This window comes from Branchiostoma floridae, chromosome 3 (assembly GCF_000003815.2).
Source record: "Branchiostoma floridae strain S238N-H82 chromosome 3, Bfl_VNyyK, whole genome shotgun sequence".
Taxonomy (NCBI): Eukaryota; Metazoa; Chordata; class Leptocardii; order Amphioxiformes; family Branchiostomatidae; genus Branchiostoma; species Branchiostoma floridae.
Genome location: NC_049981.1, coordinates 12,634,211 through 12,659,134, shown reverse-complemented (window position 1 = coordinate 12,659,134; position 24,924 = coordinate 12,634,211). Strand labels below are relative to the sequence as shown.

Here is a 24,924-nt window from a genome sequence, read left to right as displayed (position 1 = left end):
GGAGCTATATTACGGCTGGATACCAGAGCTAGTGCCTGTTAGGGACGTTTGTCGATTTTATACAAAGTCCACGATGCATACACAGTTGGAAAATTGCACTGGCTTATTAACCTTTACACCTTTCCATGATACCTTCATGTAGATGACGTACTGTGACTTCCTGATGTACGAACACCTGGACCAGCACCGCGTACTGGAACCCACGTGTCTCAACGGCTTCAAGAACCTCGAGGTAATTACATTTAGCCGGCGGAAACCGCTAGAAAGAATCCCCTCGCCCTGAAGCGTGGTTAATTATTCCATAAACGCAGACTTCAATTGTGACTCATGTGTTCACGAAGCATGCCCTCTACGCTCCATTGTTTTACATTTTACAGTACATGTATAATTATAGTTCGCAATGCTCTTTTTTGGTCTCCCTTGCTTTGTATACTTTGATGTCACATTTGTCTTTAAGTAAGCATCATTTTGTGTTTGTTTGTCCTTCCATATGTTTCAGGACTTCATGGATCGGTTTGAGGTGAGGACTGTAACTGTTGTTGACAGTGCTTGCTTGTAGTTAAATGGGTACCCCTTTCTTTACTGTTAAATGTGTTTTATTTGCAACTTACACACCACCCAAACTAGTACTTGTGTACTGGACAGCTTATAAATCATATAATGCGTACAACTAGCAATTGAATGGACGATGTTTTCCACCCGTAGATACATGTCCAATGCCTATTATAGACACAGGGTTTATAACTTTACTGCAGCGCCACATGATCACTTCTTGTGTTTTGTCATATGAATTAAGAAACTTAAAAACTACGCTTTATGCTAGGGTCACATTTCCAAACCGGGGCCCGACCGGGCTGTTTTACGAAACGCCGTTGAAAATAAAATGTGTACCTAGAAATGAATATAAATCGTGCCAACGACTCTCCCTTTTTCGTTTTGTGTATTTTGGTGTCTTTTGTTTCAGATTTTTCGTTCCCGAAATCAGCCCATCCGGCCCGGTTTGGAAATGCGACCCAGGCATTACTATAATGATTGTATCTCCCTCCCTTGTAAACAAAACCTTCTTTGATGCTGATGTAATTTCCTGTCTCACCTACAGGCTCTTCCCAGCATTGCAGCCTACCTGAAGTCTGACCGCTTCTATGTCCATCCCATCTGTAACCGCCGCGCAAAGTTCAGCAACGAGCCGAACTACGGCGCATCCGACCACATCAAAAATTAGTTTCTATTTTGTGCTATTTTAATAGTTGCCAAAGTATGCAATAGCTGTACCCAAATATTCCACCGATAAGAACAAAACTGTGGAGCAAACCTGACTGTGTGTAGCTTAAATTATCTTTTAATTTCACTTTATGTCAGATAAATATTTGAAAATCTTTCATTGATTTAAGGTCCATGGATGGCTTTATCAATATGGTAAGCCACTGTTTTATTTAAGATCGACGTTTCGGCCTGTCACCTTTCTCTTGGCAATACCGACTGATACTAATACGTACTGCAGCTAGCTAGGTATCGCTGCTAGCAGATGCGGTTCCAAATGTAAAATTGTAAACACTGCATTGTAAACACGTCAGCAAGGGCAAGAAATAAACTGCATAGATATGATATGTGTAAATATGCAAATATTACGTTTGGGACCGCATCTCTCAACAGCAACACCTATCTGCAGTGCATAATAGAACCCGTCAGCTAGTATTTGTATTGAATTGAGCACCTTTGTTGTGTACTAAGAACTTTGCGATCAATTGGCTCTATGCACTATATCTTAAGAATCCTTGCAGAATCCAAGTAATTTGATGTCTCCTTGATTATGTAGCCTTTGCAGCAAGTGAGATTCGTCTTCCACCGTATACTGTCTATTTCGGAAATGTAAGGGTTTGACTTGGTTGTAATGGAAGTCTTTGCCAGACGTGGTGTTCCCATAGAGAGAGACGGAATCACAGAAGGACAGAGCGAGTAGGACCGACATCAGAGCAGCGGACGGAGGCTCTTGTAGTCTGATGTTGAACCTTCGCAATATCCTAAGGGCAAACAAATAATGATCTCGCATTAAAAACAGTTAGCATAATGTAAGAGGCCAAAATGGCATACCCCCCCACCCCCACGGCAGTAGTATAGCCCAGTGACCCCCGAGGTCACGATATCCGGTTCCGACCAGTTCCACCCAGTTCAGTTCTGGACATGTTGAATATAGACTGCGCTGTTGAACAGTCCGTGTCCGTGTGAGTCCTTCCTTGTATTAACCTTGGGGTGAGGGACAGGGCGGAGCAATTCTAGTCTTACACTGGTGTGCAGCGGTGGGGTCCGACCTACGCTCCTGTTAGCCTGTCCCTCACCCCGGCCCCGTCGCAGAGAATGGAGGAAGACAGTCTCCCAGACCACGCCGTGCCGCGTGCCGCCATGATGAATCTTCCACGTGATGGGGATGACGGACTGACTTTTCATTTTTGCGCCGCGCCGGGACTCCCAATGGAAATGTGGTGACAGAAAGACCTTTTAGTTTGATCGTGAGACACTGCAAAAATCCATCCAACAACAGGGGACGCACATTTTAGGACCGAAGGACTACGGCCAGGCTTGGCTAGCTGGAGGATTCACGGCGGCCCCTTTGTACCCATGCGGTACCATCGGCATCTCAAGCCGAAGTCGGACTTCCCGACACCCGGGCCCCGTCATCTCAACCAGCCAGGCAGTCGGACTCTTCGGTGCCACTAAACACAACATGTGTCAGGAAGAAGGTGCGCCCCGGCCAAACAACGCCATTCTGCAGAAGTCTCAGTCAGTGGGAAGCAGCCAGCCGAATCACTCTAACGGACTTCCGCATGCCGCCGACCTGACTGGCAGACGACCGGAGCATGGAGGACACTCCTTTTGCGTTGTCCGCAAATTTCGTAGTACCCGGCCCACGGGTCCCCAGCATCAGTACTGGAGCAGGTTCTGCGAATCCCCCTAGTCTCCCCGGTACCCATGCGGTGCCATCGGCGGCGTGCTACCGCCGAGTCAGATACCTGACACCCCGTCAGCCAGACAGTGAGGTGGGCCGTCAGACCGCTAGAACACTGACTGTCACACTACATTCCATTTCAAAATTCGGGAGAATTTTTTTTTTTATGGGGAAAAGAACGTGACTATACTTTATAGGAGACGGATATGTTTTGTTTGATATGATATGCCATGTATTGTGTACAATTTGTATTGATATGCCATGTTAGTTAAGATTGTATTGATATGCCATGTGAGATAAGACTGTATTGACTTATTCTCACTTGTACACATGGTCGTCGATGACACCCGACACCATGGGCAAGAGCGGCTTCTAAATCATCAAAGAGTCTGTTGCTAGGCAACCCGGACCAACAGGGAGTTTTGCCTTATCGTGTAGCATTCTGTCAGTACTGAAATTCAGGAGAATTTTACTTGTTGTGATAGAGGGAAAGAGAAGATGATGATGGGAGATATGTTTTGATATTGTATTGATATGTGATAGAGTAAGTTTGATATTGTATTGATATGTGATAGAGTAAGATTGATATTGTATTGATATGTGATAGAGTAAGTTTGATATTGTACTGATATGTGATAGAGTAAGTTTGATATTGTATTGATATGTGATAGAGTAAGTTTGATATTGTATTGATATGTGATGTTAGAGTAAGTTTGATATCGTATTGATATGTGATACTGAATTACACCTGTGTTTGGAGGAAACACTATATTATACCTGTGGTTGGAGGAAACACTATATTATACCTGTGGTTGGAGGAAACACTATATTATACCTATGTTTGATATAACTTGTTAAAACTGTTGTATACTTAGAATTTAGTCTGCAAAAATGTTAGAGGTAAATTATTATAATGTTTCACAATTTGTTATACAGTTGCACATTTGTTACCTTACAAAGTTGTTTAACCACCAATTTCTATTTAGTTTGTAAACTTCAGGAGAAGTTTAGTTTGCCGTAGGGGGAAGAATGTAAGAGGCCAAAATGGCATACCCCCCCACCCCCACGGCAGTAGTATAGCCCAGTGACCCCCGAGGTCACGATATCCGGTTCCGACCAGTTCCACCCAGTTCAGTTCTGGACATGTTGAATATAGACTGCGCTGTTGAACAGTCCGTGTCCGTGTGAGTCCTTCCTTGTATTAACCTTGGGGTGAGGGACAGGGCGGAGCAATTCTAGTCTTACAATAACATACAAGTATAATGTGCGGTGCATTTTTTTCTGTCTGTAAATTTCACATTCCATAAATAGTACATTAGTACTCATCACTGTTGTTGGCATTACATATATTTTTAGTAATACCTGGGACATAACTGATTTACACTTAGATATATCCATACACAGAACGCAATAAACCATTGTCCCTATACTTATGACGGAACGAGTAACCATAATACTATACCAAAGGCATACATATTTTACAGAGTTATCTGCGTTTCTTTGCAACAAGGTGTGAAGTAGAAGAGATCTGGAGGTATCCTCACCTTCTGCTGATGTCCCTTAATGGTTCCACGGAGAATGTCAGCGTTGCTCGTATGTTCTGTGCTTTCATGTCGTCATTGATGTTGGAGCACATTTCATCTTTCGCCTTCCCAGCGCCAAACGCATATGGTTCGAAATCTCCCATGTATGCGATCACAAGTGTCTGTAACTTTTGTAGCTTGCTTAATAGTGACGGAGAATTCAGATCTGCAAGCGGGTTTCTCTTTGTACGTTTATTTCTTAGTAAGATACTCTCGTCCAACTTTCTCAATGTTTCAAAGTCTACGATTGTAAGATTTGTTTGTTGTCGGTAATTGGTGTAATGTTCGTCGTTTAGAGGAAGGTTACATCTGATGACGAAGTCGTGTTTACTAATGGCCCCTTCACATCTGCCTTTCGAAAATGTTGCGCCATGTCCAACTACTGCGCATGATCGGTATCGACCAATGGGAGTCGGTCCTTCACAGAGGGAGAGCAGCGTTGATTCCTCCTCACATCTCGCGAGAGTATCGTCGTAGTAAGAGAAGTCAATAAAGTTTCGAGAAGGACCAAGGTGTTTGGATATAACGGACCTAAAAAGATATATGACATTGATGAATGTTGATACTTATTATTCACTTATTATTCACTTTCGAACACGAAAGCAAATGTACCTCACCTCGAATTTTCAGTCGCTCGTACGTCGACCTTCCTCTTCGTGAGGGGATTTAAAAGTAGGCCATCTACATTTTTAGAGCCCACCAGCCGGTACGCAACCGAGACGGAGGCCCGGGCCAGCATGTACCAACACAGATGAGCTTTCATGCAGACATATAACTTGAAGTAAGAATAACTTTTAACCATAGTGTCTTTGTTACGTATGATTCCCACAGTATATACATCAAATCGTCATGCGCAACATGATGGCAAACTATACTCGAACTTTGTATAACTACGTCATAGCTCCGCATCACATATTTTACATATACATAACGTGACTGTATAAAATAAAAAGAGCGCATGTTTGTAAAAAGAAACGACAATGTACCTGAAGTCAGAAAATGGGACGACTGCATTGAACATCCCCATCGGTCTATTTAGCCTACCGCATAAGCACCACGTTTGTCTGACGACCATACCCACAACCCCGCCCAATAAGACAACAAACGTGCTTTGTCGGTCCAAACCCATGTTTTTTCACCTGTAGCAAAATGAAGAAGATTCCGATTTCAATGATTAACAGTCATGCAATATCATTGAAGCTTATCTACATATCAACAAATCGACCCGTCAACCCCTTCTTGGGTTATTTTCATCCAAAATCTGAAATCGGTCACTGAAGTTACCAACAAAGCAGCTAGGGGGCTCAAATCTACACCACGTGCTTTCTGCCTCAAGAGCTACATACCACCCAAAACTTACGATCATATCATGCCCATATCACGAGACATCAACTACTTTTAGGGTCACAGTATGCTACTTGTCAGTAAACATTTTAAAATAATAACGCCCATTCCTTCAAAACCCCAATTAGCTACGTCTCTCCACCTGCTTTGCATTCAGTTTCATGATCATTATTGGCATCATCATTCGTGGGTCCCTTCCAGGCTTAGCGACATTGAAAAGTGTGCACTTTCATATGCACTGACTTGTTTCATGTACTTTTTCCGACTTCAGTTCTAAAACTATTAAGTTTCCATACGATTGTTCAAGTCAATAAGATCTAAATTTCTTGTCGAAGTAAATGTGAACAAACCTTATTTTTGATGCTCCCAGAATGGCAGTTGCTGTGCAGTTCCTTGAGAACTCATTTATTAATTTGTTGTTGTTTAGTCATAACCCTGTCAGCCATGTTTGTTATGTAACATCATGTCAAAGGTTAAAGTTCACCACGGCAATACCAACATGACTGGTTTTTCTTCTCATCCATCGTTTCTGTCGCGCATGAAAAATCGACCTGTGTGTAATTGAGCAAAAAGAGCGTAACTTGTTCATCAAGGTGCTATTCTTGTCGTAACCTCTAGGGGACGCTGTATACCACCTGTTGTTGTCTGTTTCTAATTACACACACACACACACGCTCACACACACGCACGCTCACACGCACGCACGCACACACACACACTTCTAATTACTATTTTTTCATTATTCCAAGGAGAAGAAAAACAATACATGAAATGAAATGTATCTACGTTTCTATTCAACCTTAACTTTTGTTACTATACCGTTTGCCAAACTACGGGAACTTTTTATAACTTCTCTCTAAGACAGAGAAACAGCTTTAAAAATAGATGCTAAACAAATTAAGAAACATTTTTGCTTAATTACAGTTTGTGATTCTATGATTCCATATGCCTATTCTATGTAGGTTCCTCATGAAGTCATACTCTACATTAAACATGTGCGGTTTGAGAATTTTACCCTCCCCTGGTAACGGGTCGTCATGGTAATGGAATTTGACAGTTCGGTTGTTGACGTCCGTTGCTAGGGGATAGAAGCCGTAGAGTGACACGTGATCACAGAACGACAAAGCGATGAATGACGTCATAAGGCCGATGGTCGGTGAATGGAATCCTGGGTAATCGTAGATCTCGTTGATGAAACTGAAATATAAAAGAAAAGTACTTGTTTCCAACCGTAATTAATTATTTTCAATTCATTTTGCCACTATGATTTCCCTTTATCAGTTTTTTTGTTGGAATCATTTTTGTAAGAACGGAAGACTTACTCTGTTGTTATGTTCCTGACACCTGTTATAGAGTAGAGTAGGGGCAGGTAAACCTTCTTTTTTTTCTTCGTTGCAGTTCTTGATCTGTTCCTAAAAAGCTGCAGTAGTTCCGAATACCTCCTGTATTGGTACGCGGTCCGACTCAACCTTTTCGGGTATATGATCATAGAATTGTTGATCCTCTCGAATCGTTCCCATGCTCTCCTGCTTCCCCCTTCCATTCTCTTGACCATGACTCTCATCCGATACACGTTCATGACGGTCAGGTTCGACTTCATCCCGGCATCCCTTGCGTGCTTGATGAGGGGAACGAGATTGAAGCGTATGACGTAGTCGTGAGAGTCGATCTCGTTCCCACAGGAGCTGTTGAGAAGAATGCCGCTGCTGCCGACAACTGCGCATGTGCTGTGGTGCTTCATGGGTGTTGTACCAAAGCAGTTTTTACCGTCTAATCGTGACAGGTTGCAACGTTCAAAATTAGCATCGAATTCGGAAAATAGCACCATGTTCTGACGTGGACTTAGCAGATGTCGTATCTTTTCTCTGTGTGAAGACATGAAATATTAGGTCAGAGATGACAAAATTCCTCCGCCTGTTTCAAAGCCTTTTCTCATTCATCCACATAATATGAATATCACATTAACGTAACGCTGACGTCCAACCTTTCTCATGCTAACCTCAATCACAAAAGACGAAGAATAAGAAGGAATAGAGGCTGTCGAGACACCAAACATGAGAAAAAACGTCTTGGGAAGAGGACATGAAATTAGGACCAAAACCATTAAAAAACGCTTTAGAAACAACAACGTCCTGGTATCTCCATGTATTTGTTTCTGAATTTTAGATCTTACTTGTGGAATATGATATAGTCCCTGCCAATACATTTCCCCACCGTTTATGAGTTAGTTTTAAAGAATGGTTCTGACCTTATCATTTTTGCAATTGAGTTGTATTCCCCTGTTATTCTGAGTCCCCTTGGTTCGATCGGCAGTCTGTTCAGCATGTTCAGATACTGGATATCGGGAGTGGGGCTGAGGTGGGCAGCTACAGTGGCGTTACTCAGCAGATGCCCTGAGACGTTCACTTCATCTCGATTGATAGGAACCCTTCAATAAGAACAAGGAACGAATGAATGAATGACTTGACGAATGAATGAACAAGCTGTATCCCGAGAGATATAGAATACCACAAGGATGACATTTAATATGTTGAGGATAATTCCATTTTATTCGTATTTAAGATAATGCAAGATGATGTAAATGACCTTACATGTCTTTTAAGTAGAAGAACATCCAAGCCATGTTGGCGGCACAGAAAAGTACCAGCATGCCAAGCAGTCGTCTCAAAGTGCATAGTCGGCAGCGCCCCATACCGTCCAGTATTGTAATTGCAGCACACAACTTCGTGAAATACAAAAGACTATGAATCGATAGAGTTATTAACAAGCACGTAGTGCAAGATCACAAATTTAAGGTGCAAACATGAATTTAAACATTTCCCCTATGTTTGATTTTGAAACAGGCACATATCTTTATAGTCAATGAAATCGTAAACCCGGCCAGCCTTTTAAGCGGCTTGGCCAGTTGATAAAGTGTGTTCACCCAATGATTTACACCAAGCAAGAACGTCATATAACGTCGTTGCACCAAGGCATACGGCGTTCTTAAAAATAACAAGCTATCTACCTTGCAAATACTGAAAATGTTGCTCAAAGAAATAACAACATACCAGTCATTCAATGATTAGATATCACGTCTCGAGTATACTATTGTACCACCTGCTACGAATCTCAGGCGCCAAGTAATTTGCCAGTTTCTCTCTGACCCTTGTGGCGTCAGCAACCTGTTGGACCGGGTCTTTACGCATGGGTATCTGTTTTGTGTGACGCGTAAATGTGCGTAAAGTCGTAAATATATCATCTCCATGCAACCAGATGTGGTGTTCAGCTCAGTGTTTTGCCCTTTTTTCTAGACCCTTTAGCGTCTTTTAATATCTAACAGAAAGGCAAAGGGATAAAAAAAACGAACCACGGAAAGAACGTTATAAAAAAACTAAACATTACATAAAATCTTACATAATACGCGTAAAATACCGACACATTGAGCTAAACCCTACATCTTCTCGAAGATCATAGCCATACATGGAAATGTCGTAGTAATAAGTATTCTAGGTTAAATTGTTGATTGTTTGGTGTGTGAAATAGTTTTGTTCGAAGATCAAAACGTTTCACGACTCTCCACCTTTCATTATGCAGTCCATGCAGTGTTCTCCCCAGCATAGTCTGAGCCAAGCCAGGGGCCGGCCCTATACCATGATTGGACCTCTATATCCACGCTGCGATTTGGACCCATAACCAGACTGCACAGTGAAAAGTACAAATAAAATACAACTTTTGCCCAAAAACTTTACTAAAAAAATGTCAATAAGGAACTCATGCGCATTTGAATATACAATGTATACACACTCGTGTGACCGCTCCCTATAGCTAACAGAGACTTCAACGTACGCAGTACTCAATGTCAAACATTTACGTCCGGTAGGACCTTTACACACCCACCTGTACTAACAGGAAACCGTACCCACCAATGGTCCTTTGTTTTCATTCCAGGAAAAAAAGTGTCATTGATATCATTCACCGGTCGTTCAACTCATGACTTTGACAAAGCTATGTTTACATTACAGTGAAGTCATGAATTATTGACGAACTTTCTAGCGATCAGTCTGAAATTTCCATAACGACTGATAGTAGGGTTGCTTCACAATGTACTTTTTGTGACATCTTTCCCCCTGGGAACTTTCTTGCCATCCCTTCTAGTTGAGATTTCGTTATTTTGTCGCCAAATTTGCTTGTGCTAATTTTCACCTCGTTTTACTTCCGTAATACCACATCCCTTTCGGTCGATCGATTACCAACGACCGTTTCAATATCTGCGTTTTATGTACGTTGTTTCCAGTTCATTCCCTCTTTCTTTTTTTGGCCCATTGCCAGTTTATACATGTAACGTTATAACGTTAATAGAGAGCGCTGTGCTCTTTTACCGCAGTACTGTTCAACTTCTTATCTGTCTGGGTCACTGTAATCTAATGTCATCAGTATAAATAGCTCTGACTTTGACAAGTCGTGACTAAGGGTACGGTTGGTTTTGAACGTCGGTTGGATTGGTGGCAATAATTGAGTACTTTCTAGCTACACGATCTTATCTCAAATCTACGAACTGAAGCAAAACGCAACGGAACAGCAATGTCCGTTTCTGTCAAAATTTGGTTTTGCACAAAAAGTGATCTTTGTGCATTTTGTTACAAAGTTTTTTTTCAAAACCCACGCAAATACCTTACGTATTTATTTATTTTTATTTATTTATTTATTTATTGACAATGATACAACTCATTACACGGATCTGCCTAGGCAGCTTTGGGCTGGTAGCGGCAGATCCACAGAGATACAGACGAACATACATCATCGGTCGACGTGATCGCACATGTTCGCACATGTTTACACATGACGGGGTTAGACCGCCACTTACGGGGTGACATACCCTTTCATATGCGCCTTACGTATACATGTTTCAGTTTCAGTTTATTTATTTTACCAGGAATACATATACTATTTATTTGGAATAAATAGTTTGGAATACATAGTTTATTAAATTTACCAGGAATACGTATACATGTACTACCCTGAGTATTATCCTAGTTTAAGTTTATCCAAGGAGGTTAAAAATCAATCATTTTTTAAAACCTCCTTGGTTTGTCGGAGCTCCCATGCATACTCTTCCCTCACCAACTATTCCCCAGTATTACATGATTCAAGTATGCGGATGGTATATTTTCTTCACCTTCCATAATACAGTAGCTGCTATAAGTTTTTGATTAGAGATATCTTGAACGCAAGACTAAATAATCGAATTTCATCGACCAATCATCCGATGTCATTATATTTTTCTTCCAATGATTTTCCAGTGACTTGTGGAAAACTACAGTTCCACCCTACAAAGTGCAATACAAACACGTCTTTTGTCATCCAGCTGCTTGCTCGACTACCTGTGCAACGTCACTGTCACGTGACCACCCCTGCCAGGACAACACCTGGGGGACAGTCCAATGTACGAACGGGGTGGTGCACACCAACAAGACGTGAACCATTACAAATTAAAAACCTCCAGTTTTTTTTAAAATAAATCTTATATGTACTTAATCAGCAAATCATAATCGGAAAACTGCCTGGGTAAATACTTTATGCATATTCCATCCTAAGACAAGAACTGAGCTGACATGTATAATGTACGGTCCCTGCTAAACCCCGGGGGAAGATACCAAGCGTGACGTCACTGAATGGAAACCCTACCCTGGGCGATCATCTTTCTCACGCAGTACCAGGCTGCACCAGGAAACGGGAGCAGACACAAACATTGTCCACTTTCTAGTTGTCTGCAAACATTTCCGCACATTTTCCATGTTCAAGTAAGACAAGGAAGACCCAAGACATACTAGGTAAGTCTTAAAGTCCAATTTAGAACTTGAGGATGGTAAGAAAAACTTATGATCCTGTTTTGGAATGAAGGAGGGGTGGGGGGTTGGTGATGTAAGGTATTGACGTAATTGACAGTTTATGACCAGTTTCGCTCTATATAGTATAGGTCAAGGAGGCTTACCATTTTCAGAAATTTGACATATTCAATACTTGATGAAGTACGCTAGGGAGGTGTTGTCTGTTCTGTGCCAACCATCATATTCATAAACGTTCATAAGAAAGGTATAAAGGTATAAGAGTTTACGTAACATTTTGACATACTTTCAGTCCGTTGATTGACTTTCAGTCCGCGTAGATTATGGTCGTTATAAAAACAACATGTCAACTAACGAAGATCTTAAATAGCAAGAAGTTCTTCTAAGTATTTATAAAAGGCACTAGAACTGGTCCAATATGAGATAAAATTCGCTTGTCCAAAATACTGTAAATGCATTTAAGTTCGCGGGGATTTAATTTCGCGGTAGCGGGAAAAATGACTTTTCGCGGTGGATTTAATTTCGCAGTAACACCATCTACTGCAATCTAATACCTTAATAGAAAAATGTTCGCGGTGGATTTAATTTCGCGGTAAAGTGGTCGACGCGAAAACCGCGAACATTAATCCACCGCGAACATTTCTGCATTTACAGTATAGGTTGGTTTTAAAGCCTGCTGCCTGGCCATTAGACAAAGAATGAGCTATAATTATATTACCTTCTCTAAAGTAAAGACCTTACCAACCTTAAATGCCTGTACTTACATGTACTGTTCCAGCCAGTTAAACAAGGGGTTGTCTATTGTGAAGGTTGGGACTTGTTTTTCAAGTGGTCGTAAAGTTTGAAATATGCAAGTCAAATGTTTACCACTGAGCTTTTCATTTTTCCATTACTTCATATCCCCATAAAATGCCACCGAGACCTTACCATTTTGTAGAAGTTTGTGTGAATTATCTTACTCATAAATGATACAATGTGTTATAAGATTGAGTTGAATTAGTCTTGATATTATTGCACAGGTGAGAGGTCAAAGTTCAGCATTGATGATTTAAAAATTCTAGTTTTAATTACCTACATGAGACTGAGTGTAAATTCTCTTGTGTTCCCCCCTTATTCCTCTTTCTATATGCTTCTGTTCACTGACAGCTGCATATTTAAATGTTGAATATTATACATTATCAAATGTTGCTCTTATGATCTTAAATGTCATACAAAAAGACCCAGCCAGGGTGTTTCCAAACTGAAGACATGGCGATCAAGGCCTACCTGATCTCTGAAAGACTTTTTGTACTGTTCTTGCAATGCCGCTGGATACTGCTGGTACCAAGGCCGTCCTATCCTGAACAATTTGACCCAGATTTGTTGTATGATCAATGTGTAAACAAGGTAATCATTATGTACAAAGTGTGAGGTGAGTGCTTGTAAGTAAACAGTAGGTATTTACTTGACAAGACATGGTCAAACAAAAATGTAGACAATGATAATAATGAGATGGATGTCAGATAGGGCTGCACGACCTAATGCCCTAAACTGTGTACTTCCTTAACATTCAGAATAACTACTTCCTCCAGGAAGTTCTTAGTTCACAATCATACTGCTATGGAGCATGTGTAAATCGACTGGCTTCAGAGGTAAATGTGACCTGTTTTTTGTGGTCCTGTGGATTTTCCTGTAGTGACCACCTCTCCTCATAGACCTCTCATTGTACCAATAAAATTTGGTCTATGAGAACAGGTGGTCACTAGGTTTGATATCGATATTTCACTCCTACTGAGTCCTAGAAAAAATTATCAAAGGGAGTAAAACGCAAGTGGTCACTTTGGCCAGGCTTCTGGACAGTGTGGTCAGACTTAGAGACATCAGTGAAAGTGACCCTTAAGTTTTTAAGACTCAATCCCATCACTTCTTCTCAACAAGCAAGAACACTTGGCAGCTGTGGACCATTTGACTACACTGGAGTTTGAATCATGTATCTCAACAGCCTAAATTGACTCCCAGATCATCATGTTCACAAAAGCCTGTCAAGGAATTAAAAAAAAAGTTTGTCCTTATGTAGAGGTGGTCACTTGTACAGGTTTAAGTATAGGCACCAGACTTCAACATTACCTTCAACAGTATTCTTGGAAGATTATTGTATATATTAAGTGGTCAGACATTGAACATGCTTTCATAAAAGTCACCACAGCTCAGTATTGATAATATCAATGACATAGACTCTGTCATGTGTCGTAATTGCAGGAGTTGAACGTCTGTCTATTGTTTTGTTCAGGTTGTGTGAAGGTCAGTAACCGTGTACTGTGTTAATCGTTTTGTGTTGTGTAAGGCACTACCTGGCACTGGCATCTCCGTTGGGGACCAACCAAAAATCACCAGTTGTTGGCAACATCTTTTGGGGGGCTGGTGGGCTTGATAGAATTTTAACAAGGATTCAGTTTTCAACTCTACAGTTTTGTTGAGCACAATATGCATATATATTTAGAATGTTTGAAACGCAGTGTACGGACTCCCAGTGGCATTATATTCTTGATTCACCCCTTATTTATGCCTAGTCACTGTAAAGTTATGCAGTAATGATACAATGGAAGACCTAATTATAAAGGCGGTTAGTAATGTGTATTTATAGCATAAACTTTGCTTGTTGAATAATGGAAAATTCCAGTCTAAAAGTAGTCTAAAATTTTTTTTATACCTCAAAATGGTTCCTGACACATTTATTGTAATTATGCCTATCTTTTTTAAAGCAGAAATGTACTTATTGATTAGTATCTTCATATGAAATGTAAGGTAATTGGCCTTATATTAGTTAGGATGCATTTTCCTTGTAGGCTGTAACATTAGCTCTGTATCAAAAAAATAAGTTGGTATTCTCCAATTCAAATCCTTGGTTGGGGTTGCAGGCAGTTTCAGGTGTGAATTGGTGGTTCTGTGTTTGAGAGGATGCCTTGAGCACATTAAATATGGAAAGGCCATAATACTAGTAGCAATCCCTCCCTGTTACATAGAAATAAACCCTGGTACTGAAACAGCAAGGATTTCTACTTGCTGACTCCTATCACTAAGTAAGGTAGTTATAATACAAGGTTTCATGTAGCAACAACACATTAATTCAATATATGTGTTTATAGAAAGCCCATTTCACATAGTCAAAAGATCTAAGACTATGCTGAAAGATGATCACTTTTAGATAACTTAATCTACCTTGAATTACCATTTTGACCCTGAGCACGAATGGCACAATGAAAGACAGCCCTGAGACAACTGGCTATTCAAAACAAGCCTAATGCAAACCGAAGGTTATTTAAAAGAGAGTCGTTATGAACCTTATTTTAAGAAACTGTTGTTACAAATCTATGCATGACTCATATTTGTAAATTTCTTGTCAATAATTTGCATGTTTCTAATTTGCCTGCCTAGTAGTCACATCCTTTTTTAGCTGTTTTCATAACAGGTAAATTGCCCTAGGGCATAGTTATAACACACCAGTTTGTACAAACAACAAGTTGTGGCACACCAGAGTAGTTCGGATATAGGTAGTCCACTAACACTGTGAAAAACCTTTACACGCATTCAGTAAGTGTGACTTTTTAAAGATTGTGATTGAGAATTGTGGCTTGTCTTCTCCCTTTTTCGTCTTGTACCAAAGGTAACTTAAGGCATTCATTTTTACCTGAGTGAAGTGAGAAATCTGTTGTTAAGACAAAGACTTTCCCAAGAGCACAACATTGGGCCTGCTAAAGACCTTCAATCCCAGAACCTCAAGTCAACAACCCAAACTGCAAGGTCTCCTTGTTATATTGTATACAGTTATGTCCTTTTAGCTAATTTTTAAATTTTTAGAAGGCATGAAGTTAGAGTATCTTGTTACCTGTAAATCACTCATGATAATTATCAGGTCCAAACATGATTTAAGATTAAACAAATTACAAATTATCTCTGTAGATCTTTTTAGAAATATCTTACTAGTAGTTTGAAACTACTTGTTAAAATTTGACTTATGCGTGAAGCAGACAGGTGTAAGACTAAGAAAAGGATAACTGCTAAATTATTCATAGTGTGGGCTGGGTTGAGTCTGCAGGTGCCTTGCACAAGTTGCTGCATTATTAATGAGGATTTCATAACATTTATAGTATCTGTCAGCTAAGGAATTTATTGATTCATTTCACATCAGACAATGGTTGCAAAAATACATGTCGCCTGTAGGGTCTGTAATATACTAAAGTGTAATATATTGTCTCATTTGCCTTTTGTTATCAAAATGAGATATTCTGAGTAGACATAAATTTTCAAGGATAAATGAATAAATCTTGAACAATTTTTGTGTTGCTTAAAAGCAGCCAGGAAAAAGATTTCTTTGAATTTTGTAGTAATTTGTATCAATTTGAAGTCCTCAACAAGTCTTTAATCATTCTATTTGAATATTGTACTGGACAGACACTGATCAACATCAAAATCCTACATGCTTCCATACATGTATATTACCGCTGTGAAAACTACGGTATTGTTTTCAGTCTGGTTATTTGTTTTTCTTGTTGTGTGTCCATATGCATACTAGTACATGTAGTTATTTGAACATTGCAGAGTGGCAGGATGTAAGGTGGAATATGGTGTAAACAGATTCTAGTTTGGCCGGTGTCCAAAGTTGGTCCTGCAACCAGGCAGGAAGTAGTTTTTACTTTGTTACCTTTTTTGGCGACGCCTCAGGGGCTAGCCTAATAGCATAGTGTGCGACCGTTTGTCAGGAATTCCAAAAACTGTACAGGCATGTCAGGAATGTATTTTCCACGCATAAAGATAACTCAAGAACGGCTGGGTGGATTCGTTTCATACTTGGTGTGTTGGAAGGGTGTGACTAAAGCTTGAAATGGTTAGATTTCGGGCCCCCTAGTGGCGTCCATTGGTACTGCAGCGCAACTTCCGGGTCTGCTATCTCGTGTTCTGAACAAGCTATGGGCACGATTTTTGGCTGTTAGATAGCTCTTGTGCTTAGGAAGAAGTGACAAAAGTTTGGGCCACCTAGCGGCTAGTTTGGGGATATCAGGGGTATTTTTGTCAAAAACTTCTGAATCTAGGATAACTCAAGAAGGGAACAACAGATTTTTAAGATTTTTGGTATGCAGGTACCTTAGACAATGTTGTACAAAATGTAATACTTATTATGCAAAATAGGAGTGCATTTGCATAATTAATGAGACTAATCCATCATAGCAGTTTTTTTAATGTATCTCATGTCCCGGACATGATATGGTCTTGACATTTGGGTGGTAGGTAGTGTTTAGCGTCATGACAAAGTGGGGCAAGTTTCAACCCCCTAACATTTAATTTTGTAACTTCAGGGGCATTTTTGTCAAAACATCCCAAAGAGGATGATTGCAGACTGAAAGAAACAATGGATTGCCATCATTTTAGACATGCAGGTATCTTAGGCAAAAATGTTCATAATGATATATATGTTATGCAAATGGGGACATAATTTGCATAATTAATGAGGAAATTGTATAATTCCATTGTTTTAATAGATGTAAAACTTGTAAATCATGATAGGAGGAACAAACAGATACCAAATATACAAGGAACTGAGTTGCATAATATATGCAAAAATTGCAAAACCGCTTAATGATGGGAATTTCATAATTCTATACTATACATGTGTACGTTAGTCAATGCTGAACAGCACTGCATAAATCATGTAAATATGTGAGGTCGCCGAACTCTAGTTTATGAATGTGAGCGTATTTCTGTTGATATTAGCCTGACTAAAATGCGCCCTTAGCAGCCGCCCTACAATAGCTGCCGCCCCTCTCGGGGAGGGGGTAATTAACCCCAGTCAGCGAGAGGTTGTGTAAACACAGGATATGTTGATATGATCACTGATGTTTACTTTTACATTGTATGATGAAAAAATTAATAACGTAGCAAGTTGGTTTGTTGAATGTGATATCAAGGATACTTGCCACATACAGGAGACTGTTTTTTTCTTGACAGCAGTGCCCTACATTCATCGTGTAAAACAACCTTTATAAATACAGCCAGGCCATAGGATAGAAGGCGAATACTAAAACATAAGCAACTGTACAGCTAAATACATATAAACCGTAACTCCGTCGCCATGGCAATGCATTTTCATTGCCAAGCTTTTTTAAATTAAGATATTTTAGAACCTTTAAAATTTTTTACTGTTATATTTCAAATTGACAGAACCATGAGGTGGAAGGAGTCCCTATGCATTGCAACATTGCTGCTGGTTGCCATGGTTACTGTGACGGAGGCTAGAGTGCCTGGGAAGTTAATGGTAGTCAACAGGGTGAGGAGGGATGTGAACACTACCATGGCGACGACCCCTGCGCCTGATGGGTCACTCCTGGACCCGAACGGACCCCATGTTTGCACCAGAAGGATCACGTAAGTTTAGTTTACTGATATCAGACTTAGAGATGATTAATTCATTCTATAGTTGACTTATGTCTGGGGTTAACCTACATCTTAATGTTTTTGATGATTTGAAAAAGTGGATAACATTATTATATATGATATTGAAATAATTTCCAAGAATAGTTTTATTTTTGAAAAGTAAAAGGCTAGTAAATGCAGTGTGGATGATGCAGTACTAGTGTTTTGTACTAAATCTCTCATTATATTTACAATATATAAATATGCAATGAAAAATGTCATAAGCTTTTGTCTTGAAATACTTTTTAAAATACTTCTTGTAAGTGACCATGACCAAGTTATGAAAACAGGTTCATTACTGCATTACCTTTTGAAAGTGACAAATTTCTACACATTATTTTTTGTAAGTTCGAAATCCTGTTTAAACTGATGATAACGTTGATTATCTAATCATCTTGCAGTGAATCAAGGACTGTGAGGGAAACGTACCGACAGCCATACACCACTTTAACCACCAGATGCATCTATTTCCTTTGCTTTCAACAGCCGAAGTAAGTACTGCACTCTGAGTAAATTATGCTTCCCTAAGCCAATTGCTGATTGGATCTATTATAAAGAGATTTTAACAAGAGCATTTGCAATATAACTTATTGATATTATATATTTCAACAGTATCCAAGATAGACCGTCAAGTTCAGACATTTAATCAATGCTGCATGTTTTCTTTACCATAATTCACTTTGCAGTCACTTTGTAAGGAAATAGCGTAACCTGGCATTGAAATCTTGTTAATATACTCCTGTTCCTTTCCTTTCAGAACGGCATATAGACAGGCTTACAGAAGCGTGGTCAAGAGTACGATCGTAACAAAACGTGCCTGCTGCCCCGGATACTACCAAGAGGGCGACAGTTGCGAACGTAAGTAACACAGCTACTTCTTGCTCTTTAGATTTTTAAGTGCGCTGATGAAATTCCCGTTTTGTACAGAAGACGTTTTTTGTTCACTACCGTAATTGAGAAGATTACACCCTGTATTCCAACACACTATGTTCTGACACCCCATAGAGCTACCTCTAACATAGGTGTGTTAGATTTCATTTTATGTCATTCATTCATTCATTAGTTTTTATTCATTTATTCTATGATGAAAACCCATCAACATACATGTCTTACTGTAAAAGGTGTCCAAATGTAGGTGCCTCGGCACATATAGGGACATCATAGCATACGGGGTTGGGTGGGGGAGGTCTGCGCGGAATATAGATGTGTCAGAACTTAGGGCTGCCCCTATCTTGAATGTAGTATTCTGTGAGAAGACATTAGTGAAGTTTTTCTTGTTTTTAGCATCCTGTTACATGTGCGTCCATGGCACCTGTACTGCACCTGATGTCTGCACCTGCGAGGAAGGATACGTGGGACAACAATGCCGTAAGTCGCTTCCTTTCATGCTCTAATTAACCTTTTGCCATGCTGTCTAACAAAACAACGCCCGAAAGCTTTCATTGTGGTTTTCTTTTGTACTAAGGCCATGTTGATTTGATTATATGGATGACATCCGCGCTCGCACCAATTTTCGGCCGTTTCCAAAAAAAAAAAAAGTTTTTGACCACACAATAAATTTTGCCAGGCAGCTGTAAAATGAGCACAAATATTCCGTAGATTGAAAAAAAGTATCAGAAAACAGATAACTAATCATAGTCTAATGCCATAGAATGAAAAATAAATCTAAAGTCAAAGAATAAAATGTAAAAGGACAGAAAGAAAAAAAAATCTACTGTTGGTGCGGGGAGGTACCATTACAGAAAATTCAGGTCCCATTCAGGTCCAGAGGATCATTTTCAGGTCCGGATCTGAACCTGGACCTGATTGTCTGTGGACACTTGAGAACTGGCAATAGTCAAAACAATGGTAACCTCTGTGAAAATTCAAGCGTCCGAAACGGCTAAGACGGCGTCTACAAGCGTCCAAAGGCGTCTGAGCGCGTTTCAAACTCTCTGGACGCCTCCATTGCCGTCAGAAACGGCCGCGAACACATCGTGAGCGTCCGGGCCGTTCTGTCAGTTTTTTTGTTGGACGCCCAGACGGCTGAAAGACGTCTGAGACGGCCGTCTGAGACGGCCACTGATGGGGCTATAAAATACTTAGGAACCCGACGCCCTCAGACGGCTTGCGTCTGTCCTTATCCCCACGGGAAAAATGACGTTTTAACTTCTGCACATGCGCCAATTTCAGCGGGTGAATTCGAATTTCAGACCGTTGAACAATCCGGCGGTTGCAGGACATATGTACAGAAGGTGACTATTTCTGTTGATTGTATGTCTGTTTGTTAAAATTTTGCTTACTTTTAGACCAAGGACATCACGTCTAGAAGTAGCAGTTGATGTTTCTACGACATTGTGCTGAGGTTGCGTTTACGGCGATGACTTTATTCGTTATTTATACTAAAAAACAATGTACAAAAATTATTTGTCGTGCGCCGACAAGGGGGATAAATCATACTACTTACCTGAAGCAACTGTGAAACGTAACGGACAGGAGAAATCACAGATGCCGTCAAAAGAAGCAGCGTCCTTCCGTTAGCTGACTGTCGATACTTTGCTGGCGCCGGTAAGTGAGTACTCATTTTATTCTTATTTTTGTACAACATGTTGTTGCAAAGTTTGCCGACGACGGTTGGAAAGTTTCGGTGCCCTCCCCACATATGTAACGCAAAGGAATGATAAAATTTAGGATCTTACTTTGATGCCACAAAATAAAAAGACTTATGAACACATTGTAAAATACTTGTAAAAAATATCTGTGGTTTCGATTAAGAATGATGATGCTGTTAAAATGTAGATTTAGACAACAGATAATGAGATAGCACCTACCGATTTTGCAGTCAATGAAATCGGCCCTCCCAACTACTAGGGGTTGGGAACTTATGAAACGGACGAATTTGTTTCGCTACCGCGAAATAAAAATGACATATGAGCTTTGTAGAAAATGTTTTGCACATTTACAATGTATCCAGTCTTTAATTAAGACTATTGTGATTAAAATGTACGATAGAGAATTAATTAAAACGTCCTGTATTCACCCTTGATGTTATGTGGACTCGTCCATTATGATCTAACGTATGACAGTGCGGGCGGCTCGGCGGCACAAAGAGCCGCGGACACGATTGAAGGTCGGATTGAATTTCATACATGTAGCAAAGTTTATCAAACGCCGCGAAGTATGTCTGAATTTACGAAGAAATTTGTTCAAGTTGCGTTTGATTTTAACTAAAACCTGACGGCCCGGTCGTGGGTGGTCTTCCACTGCCTGGCTGAATATTTGTTTGTTTGGTATGTGGCAATGTCCCAACAGGCATAAAATTATAGTCGTGACCGGACGGCGTCAGAAACGGCGTCCGGGCAGCCGTCTACGCACGTTCCAAATTAAATGCACCGGCCTATTATGAGTTTCTACCGTACTGCCTGACTAACTAAAACTGTGTCTTGAAGAAAAAATATTTTGCTAGGAGTTTGGCCCAGATATTAACCTTTAATAATATAGCGATGACTGCCTCTTGGCCTTTCATTCCATTTTCTGTCGAATTTTACGATCTGTACCCCCGTGGGAAGGCGTGGTGGAGGCTAACCGCCCGTACCAGCGGCCTGGATTGCGCCGTTTATGCCCGTCGCAATCGGCGTCCGATCCGTCCCAGCAGTCTGGATTACGTCATTTACGTCCGTCGCAATCGGCGTCTGGGCGCGGGAGCGTCCGGCTGCCCGCTTTCAGACGCCGTCTCGGACGTCCCGAACGTCCGACCGGACGCGTCTAAAGTGCCAATCTAGACGCGTCCAAGCGTTTGTTATGCCGTTCGGACCGTCTTGGACGTTTTGTCGGGCGTTCAAAAGCCCGTCCCATGCCGTCCGCCGCCGTAACCGTCCAAAGCGTCCCAATAATTTAAGACGCCTTGGACGGTTGTCGCAAACGGCGTTTCGCCGTCTGAGACGCTTGAATTTTCACAGAGGAATTGGTCAGTTTTGCTACAAAGGAATCTGTTTGGTAGGTTATTGGACTCCCACTGGCATTTGAAAATCCCATCTCCAAGGAATAAAGGCTAGCTGCCTCTGTACCTTTGACTATAGAAAATTGGTACAATTGACTATAAACTCTACTTGACTTCCTCTTGTTGTCTTCTTGGCCCCCCGGTAAGACCCCAACTGCCTGCCGATATAGTGCGTCCATTTTGTGATTGGCGAAACCTGTTCCTCTGATTTTGTCCAGGTCTGTTTTTTTTCGGATTGGTCCAAGAAGAAAAAAAATGTCTTGCACCCGTATGATGTACTGGTCCCTACATCTAACTGTTGGTATACCATACTATGTGTGTTAAGTCCTATGTTCAGCCTTCCTGGCCACTTTGATTTCATACTGGAGGCAACTTTTTTTTTTGGCCAAACTTTTTTTTTATTCGCTCGCTCGCATCAGTTTTGGAGTTCCCAGAGGATGTCATCCATATAATCAAATCAACATGGCCTAAGAGGGAAAAGAAGGTTTTGGCAATGTTTAAATCTGCAGTTGAAATGTCTCTGTAGTATATATATATACATTTTGTATGTAGTCATACAAGGGAGACATATTCATGGTTATGTTATCATGAATTTTTGGTGAAGAGGTCATGATCATTGCAAAATATAAAACGACCATGAAGGAGTCAATATTTACAATATTAACAGTCCAGTCATGAACCATGATGAGGGGAGTATAAGATATATGTGAGTATTGCAGAGTGGCAACATGTCTAGAAGTGGTGTAATAAGATACTTAGAGCATTGGAAATACCATATGTATGCCTCTGGTCCAGTTGTGTTGACAGCCAGTATGACTCATGGCACACCCACACAGTAATGTCGGGAAGTTAGGGGTACCCGCCTAGAGCTTGTCACAACACTGTTTAGTCATTTGAAACACGCTCTTGTTCCTAGGATGCGATGGCCAGCACTATGGGTCTAACTGTGAGCTGAGCTGTGACTGTGAGAACGGCGGGACGTGTGGGGGAGACGATAGTCAGTGTTTCTGTCCACCCGGCTACTCTGGGGATCGCTGTGAGAACCAGTGTCCTGTAAGTATAGTTGGCTTCCTTCTTATTCTCATAAGAATACAAGTCTTTCGACTTATTCTCAAACAAAATACAAGTCCTTAATTTCAAACAAAATACAAGTCTTGCAACTTGTATGTTCCTCACCTCTTTATTGTCAGGAATTTTTGATTTCATGACCCCAACAGGCCACAATGACCAAAATTTGAGCGCTCAGAAAATTTCAAGCATAAAGAACAAATTTTCCACATTTTGTGCATCATACTTAAATATTTTGCAGTATGTTCCAAGTACAATTAGGTCAAGGGTTTTATAAAATCTAATTTTGGTCACACAATGGTGGCTTAGTGATTGCCGGCTTGTAGAGAGACTTAGGCCTTCTAATACATGTATGTTTTGCAGCATTGTAATGTTTGATAGGAATTTGAAGATTTGTATAGAAGACATGCAGAGAAATTCTGCCATATTTAGTTGCACAGTTACCCAGTTGGTTATAGGCAGTTGTGTTACTATGATTTAATTGTTAAAGCAAGATTTTTTGTGTTAACCTCACCAAAGGACAAAATGCTGCACATTGCACTCAGTATATCATATTTCCATTTCAGGAGGGTACCTATGGTGCATCGTGTGATAACAGGTGTACGTGTGAGAACGGTGTGTGTGATCATGTCACTGGAGAGTGTCAGTGTAATGATGGGTACACAGGGCCCAGGTAAGTGCAATTATAGTTCAAAATTATATGTTTTGTTTTGTAAAATGTTACTATATAATATATCACCCATGTCACCATGAATCTATATCTGTACATTAGTTTGACTTTCATCAAACCTAACTGTCAAAACAGCCTGTTTCTAGTGATAAATGTATCACAGAGAATTGCTTCAGAGTTATCTTTTAGTTTCAATTCATGATTATTGCTATTATATATGCTGTAGTCTTTAGTTGTCCATCAAAAAATGAAATGATAACAGATTTTTTAATGAATATTTAAGACAAATAAATGATATTGGAGTACTTGTCCCCAGGTGTAATGAGGCTTGTGAGGACCCCAATGGCTGTCTGCAGTGTCCGTGCCTGAATGGAGGGACCTGTGACGGTAACGGAGCATGTGTCTGTGCTGCGGGCTTCAAGGTATGCCTATAAGTATTACATGCTAAGTGATTTGTTCATGGCCAACTATTCCATAATGATGAACAGCTATGATATCAAATTGAAAAATGGTGAAAAAAAGGAATTGGATTTGTGCTGAGGAATTGAAAACAACTGCCTTTGTTACTGAACACTATTCACACACATGTTAAGATGCCTGTCCTTGGTGCTGAACACCATCAAAACACATGTAACTTACATGTACCTATCCTCGATGAACACCATTCACACAAGCAGGTTAACATACCTGTCCTTGGTACTGAACACTATCCACAAGCAGATAAATATTATGCCTATCCTTGGTGCTGAAAACTACCCACACATGCAGGTAAACATGCCTGTCCTTGGTACTTAACACTATCCACACACACAGATAAACATTTCTCTGTGAGGAACAGGCCTAGTCAGTGTATGGATAGTGTTCAGCACCAAGAACAGGCAAGTTCATCCTCACACAGTTTAACATGCCTGTCCTTGGTACTGAACACTATCCACACGCAGTTTAACAAACCTGTTCTCTGCACTGAAGAGTGAAGACTATCTACACAACGGTAAGTATGCCTGTCCTTGGTAGTGAACACCATCCATGCACAACTGAACACTATCCGCACACAGTGAACA

At 40.5% G+C, this 24,924-nt stretch overlaps 5 protein-coding genes across 5 annotated transcripts in view; 3 read left to right on the top strand and 2 right to left on the bottom strand.

Moving 5' to 3' along the window:
• Nucleotides 1-2,068, top strand: part of LOC118412313 (glutathione S-transferase Mu 6-like) — a gene marked incomplete in the record, with an annotated part of 12,482 nt that extends 10,414 nt beyond the window's left edge. The window contains 1 exon segment of the mRNA XM_035815111.1: nt 1,267-2,068.
• LOC118412328 (glutathione S-transferase Mu 6-like) lies at nt 104-2,068 on the top strand. Its single transcript, XM_035815127.1, has 3 exons — nt 104-232; nt 500-520; nt 1,100-2,068. Exons 1-3 carry the CDS (start codon nt 143-145, stop codon nt 1,220-1,222), a joined length of 234 nt encoding a protein of 77 aa, XP_035671020.1. The 5' UTR covers nt 104-142; the 3' UTR covers nt 1,223-2,068.
• Nucleotides 1,723-5,622, bottom strand: LOC118412304 (alpha-2,8-sialyltransferase 8B-like). The gene is made up of 3 exons (XM_035815097.1): nt 5,514-5,622; nt 4,489-5,058; nt 1,723-2,021 (listed from the first exon to the last, which is right to left on the bottom strand). Exons 1-3 carry the CDS (start codon nt 5,600-5,602, stop codon nt 1,766-1,768), a joined length of 915 nt encoding a protein of 304 aa, XP_035670990.1. The 5' UTR covers nt 5,603-5,622; the 3' UTR covers nt 1,723-1,765.
• A 1,021-nt stretch (nt 5,623-6,643) lies between these two features.
• LOC118412301 (alpha-2,8-sialyltransferase 8B-like) lies at nt 6,644-9,023 on the bottom strand. The gene is made up of 5 exons (XM_035815093.1): nt 8,922-9,023; nt 8,463-8,593; nt 8,120-8,299; nt 7,194-7,736; nt 6,644-7,068 (listed from the first exon to the last, which is right to left on the bottom strand). The coding sequence occupies exons 2-5, from the start codon at nt 8,561-8,563 to the stop codon at nt 6,786-6,788; spliced, it is 1,107 nt and encodes a 368-aa protein (XP_035670986.1). The 5' UTR covers nt 8,564-8,593; nt 8,922-9,023; the 3' UTR covers nt 6,644-6,785.
• A 2,492-nt stretch (nt 9,024-11,515) lies between these two features.
• Nucleotides 11,516-24,297, top strand: LOC118411697 (multiple epidermal growth factor-like domains protein 11). The gene is made up of 8 exons (XM_035814176.1): nt 11,516-11,684; nt 17,895-18,098; nt 18,548-18,637; nt 18,904-19,004; nt 19,431-19,514; nt 23,042-23,178; nt 23,760-23,866; nt 24,180-24,297. Exons 2-8 carry the CDS (start codon nt 17,899-17,901, stop codon nt 24,295-24,297), a joined length of 837 nt encoding a protein of 278 aa, XP_035670069.1. The 5' UTR covers nt 11,516-11,684; nt 17,895-17,898.
• The last annotated feature ends 627 nt before the right edge of the window (nt 24,298-24,924 follow it).

Bases quoted from the DNA above. Each gene is read 5' to 3' on its own strand.
- LOC118412328 (XM_035815127.1), top strand. From the start codon at position 143: ATGACGTACTGTGACTTCCTGATGTACGAACACCTGGACCAGCACCGC. The intron at 233-499 runs GTAATTACATTT...CATATGTTTCAG, and splicing joins ACGGCTTCAAGAACCTCGAG to GACTTCATGGATCGGTTTGA. The intron at 521-1,099 runs GTGAGGACTGTA...TCTCACCTACAG, and splicing joins ACTTCATGGATCGGTTTGAG to GCTCTTCCCAGCATTGCAGC.
- LOC118412304 (XM_035815097.1), bottom strand. From the start codon at position 5,602: ATGGTCGTCAGACAAACGTGGTGCTTATGCGGTAGGCTAAATAGACCG. The intron at 5,059-5,513 runs GTACATTGTCGT...ATATCTTTTTAG, and splicing joins GTCCCATTTTCTGACTTCAG to GTCCGTTATATCCAAACACC. The intron at 2,022-4,488 runs GTGAGGATACCT...GTTTGCCCTTAG, and splicing joins TTAAGGGACATCAGCAGAAG to GATATTGCGAAGGTTCAACA.
- LOC118412301 (XM_035815093.1), bottom strand. From the start codon at position 8,563: ATGGGGCGCTGCCGACTATGCACTTTGAGACGACTGCTTGGCATGCTG. The intron at 8,300-8,462 runs GTAAGGTCATTT...TTCTTATTGAAG, and splicing joins TTCTTCTACTTAAAAGACAT to GGTTCCTATCAATCGAGATG. The intron at 7,737-8,119 runs GTCAGAACCATT...GTCTTCACACAG, and splicing joins TCAATTGCAAAAATGATAAG to AGAAAAGATACGACATCTGC.
- LOC118411697 (XM_035814176.1), top strand. From the start codon at position 17,899: ATGAGGTGGAAGGAGTCCCTATGCATTGCAACATTGCTGCTGGTTGCC. The intron at 18,099-18,547 runs GTAAGTTTAGTT...ATCATCTTGCAG, and splicing joins GTTTGCACCAGAAGGATCAC to TGAATCAAGGACTGTGAGGG. The intron at 23,179-23,759 runs GTAAGTATAGTT...TTTCCATTTCAG, and splicing joins GCTGTGAGAACCAGTGTCCT to GAGGGTACCTATGGTGCATC.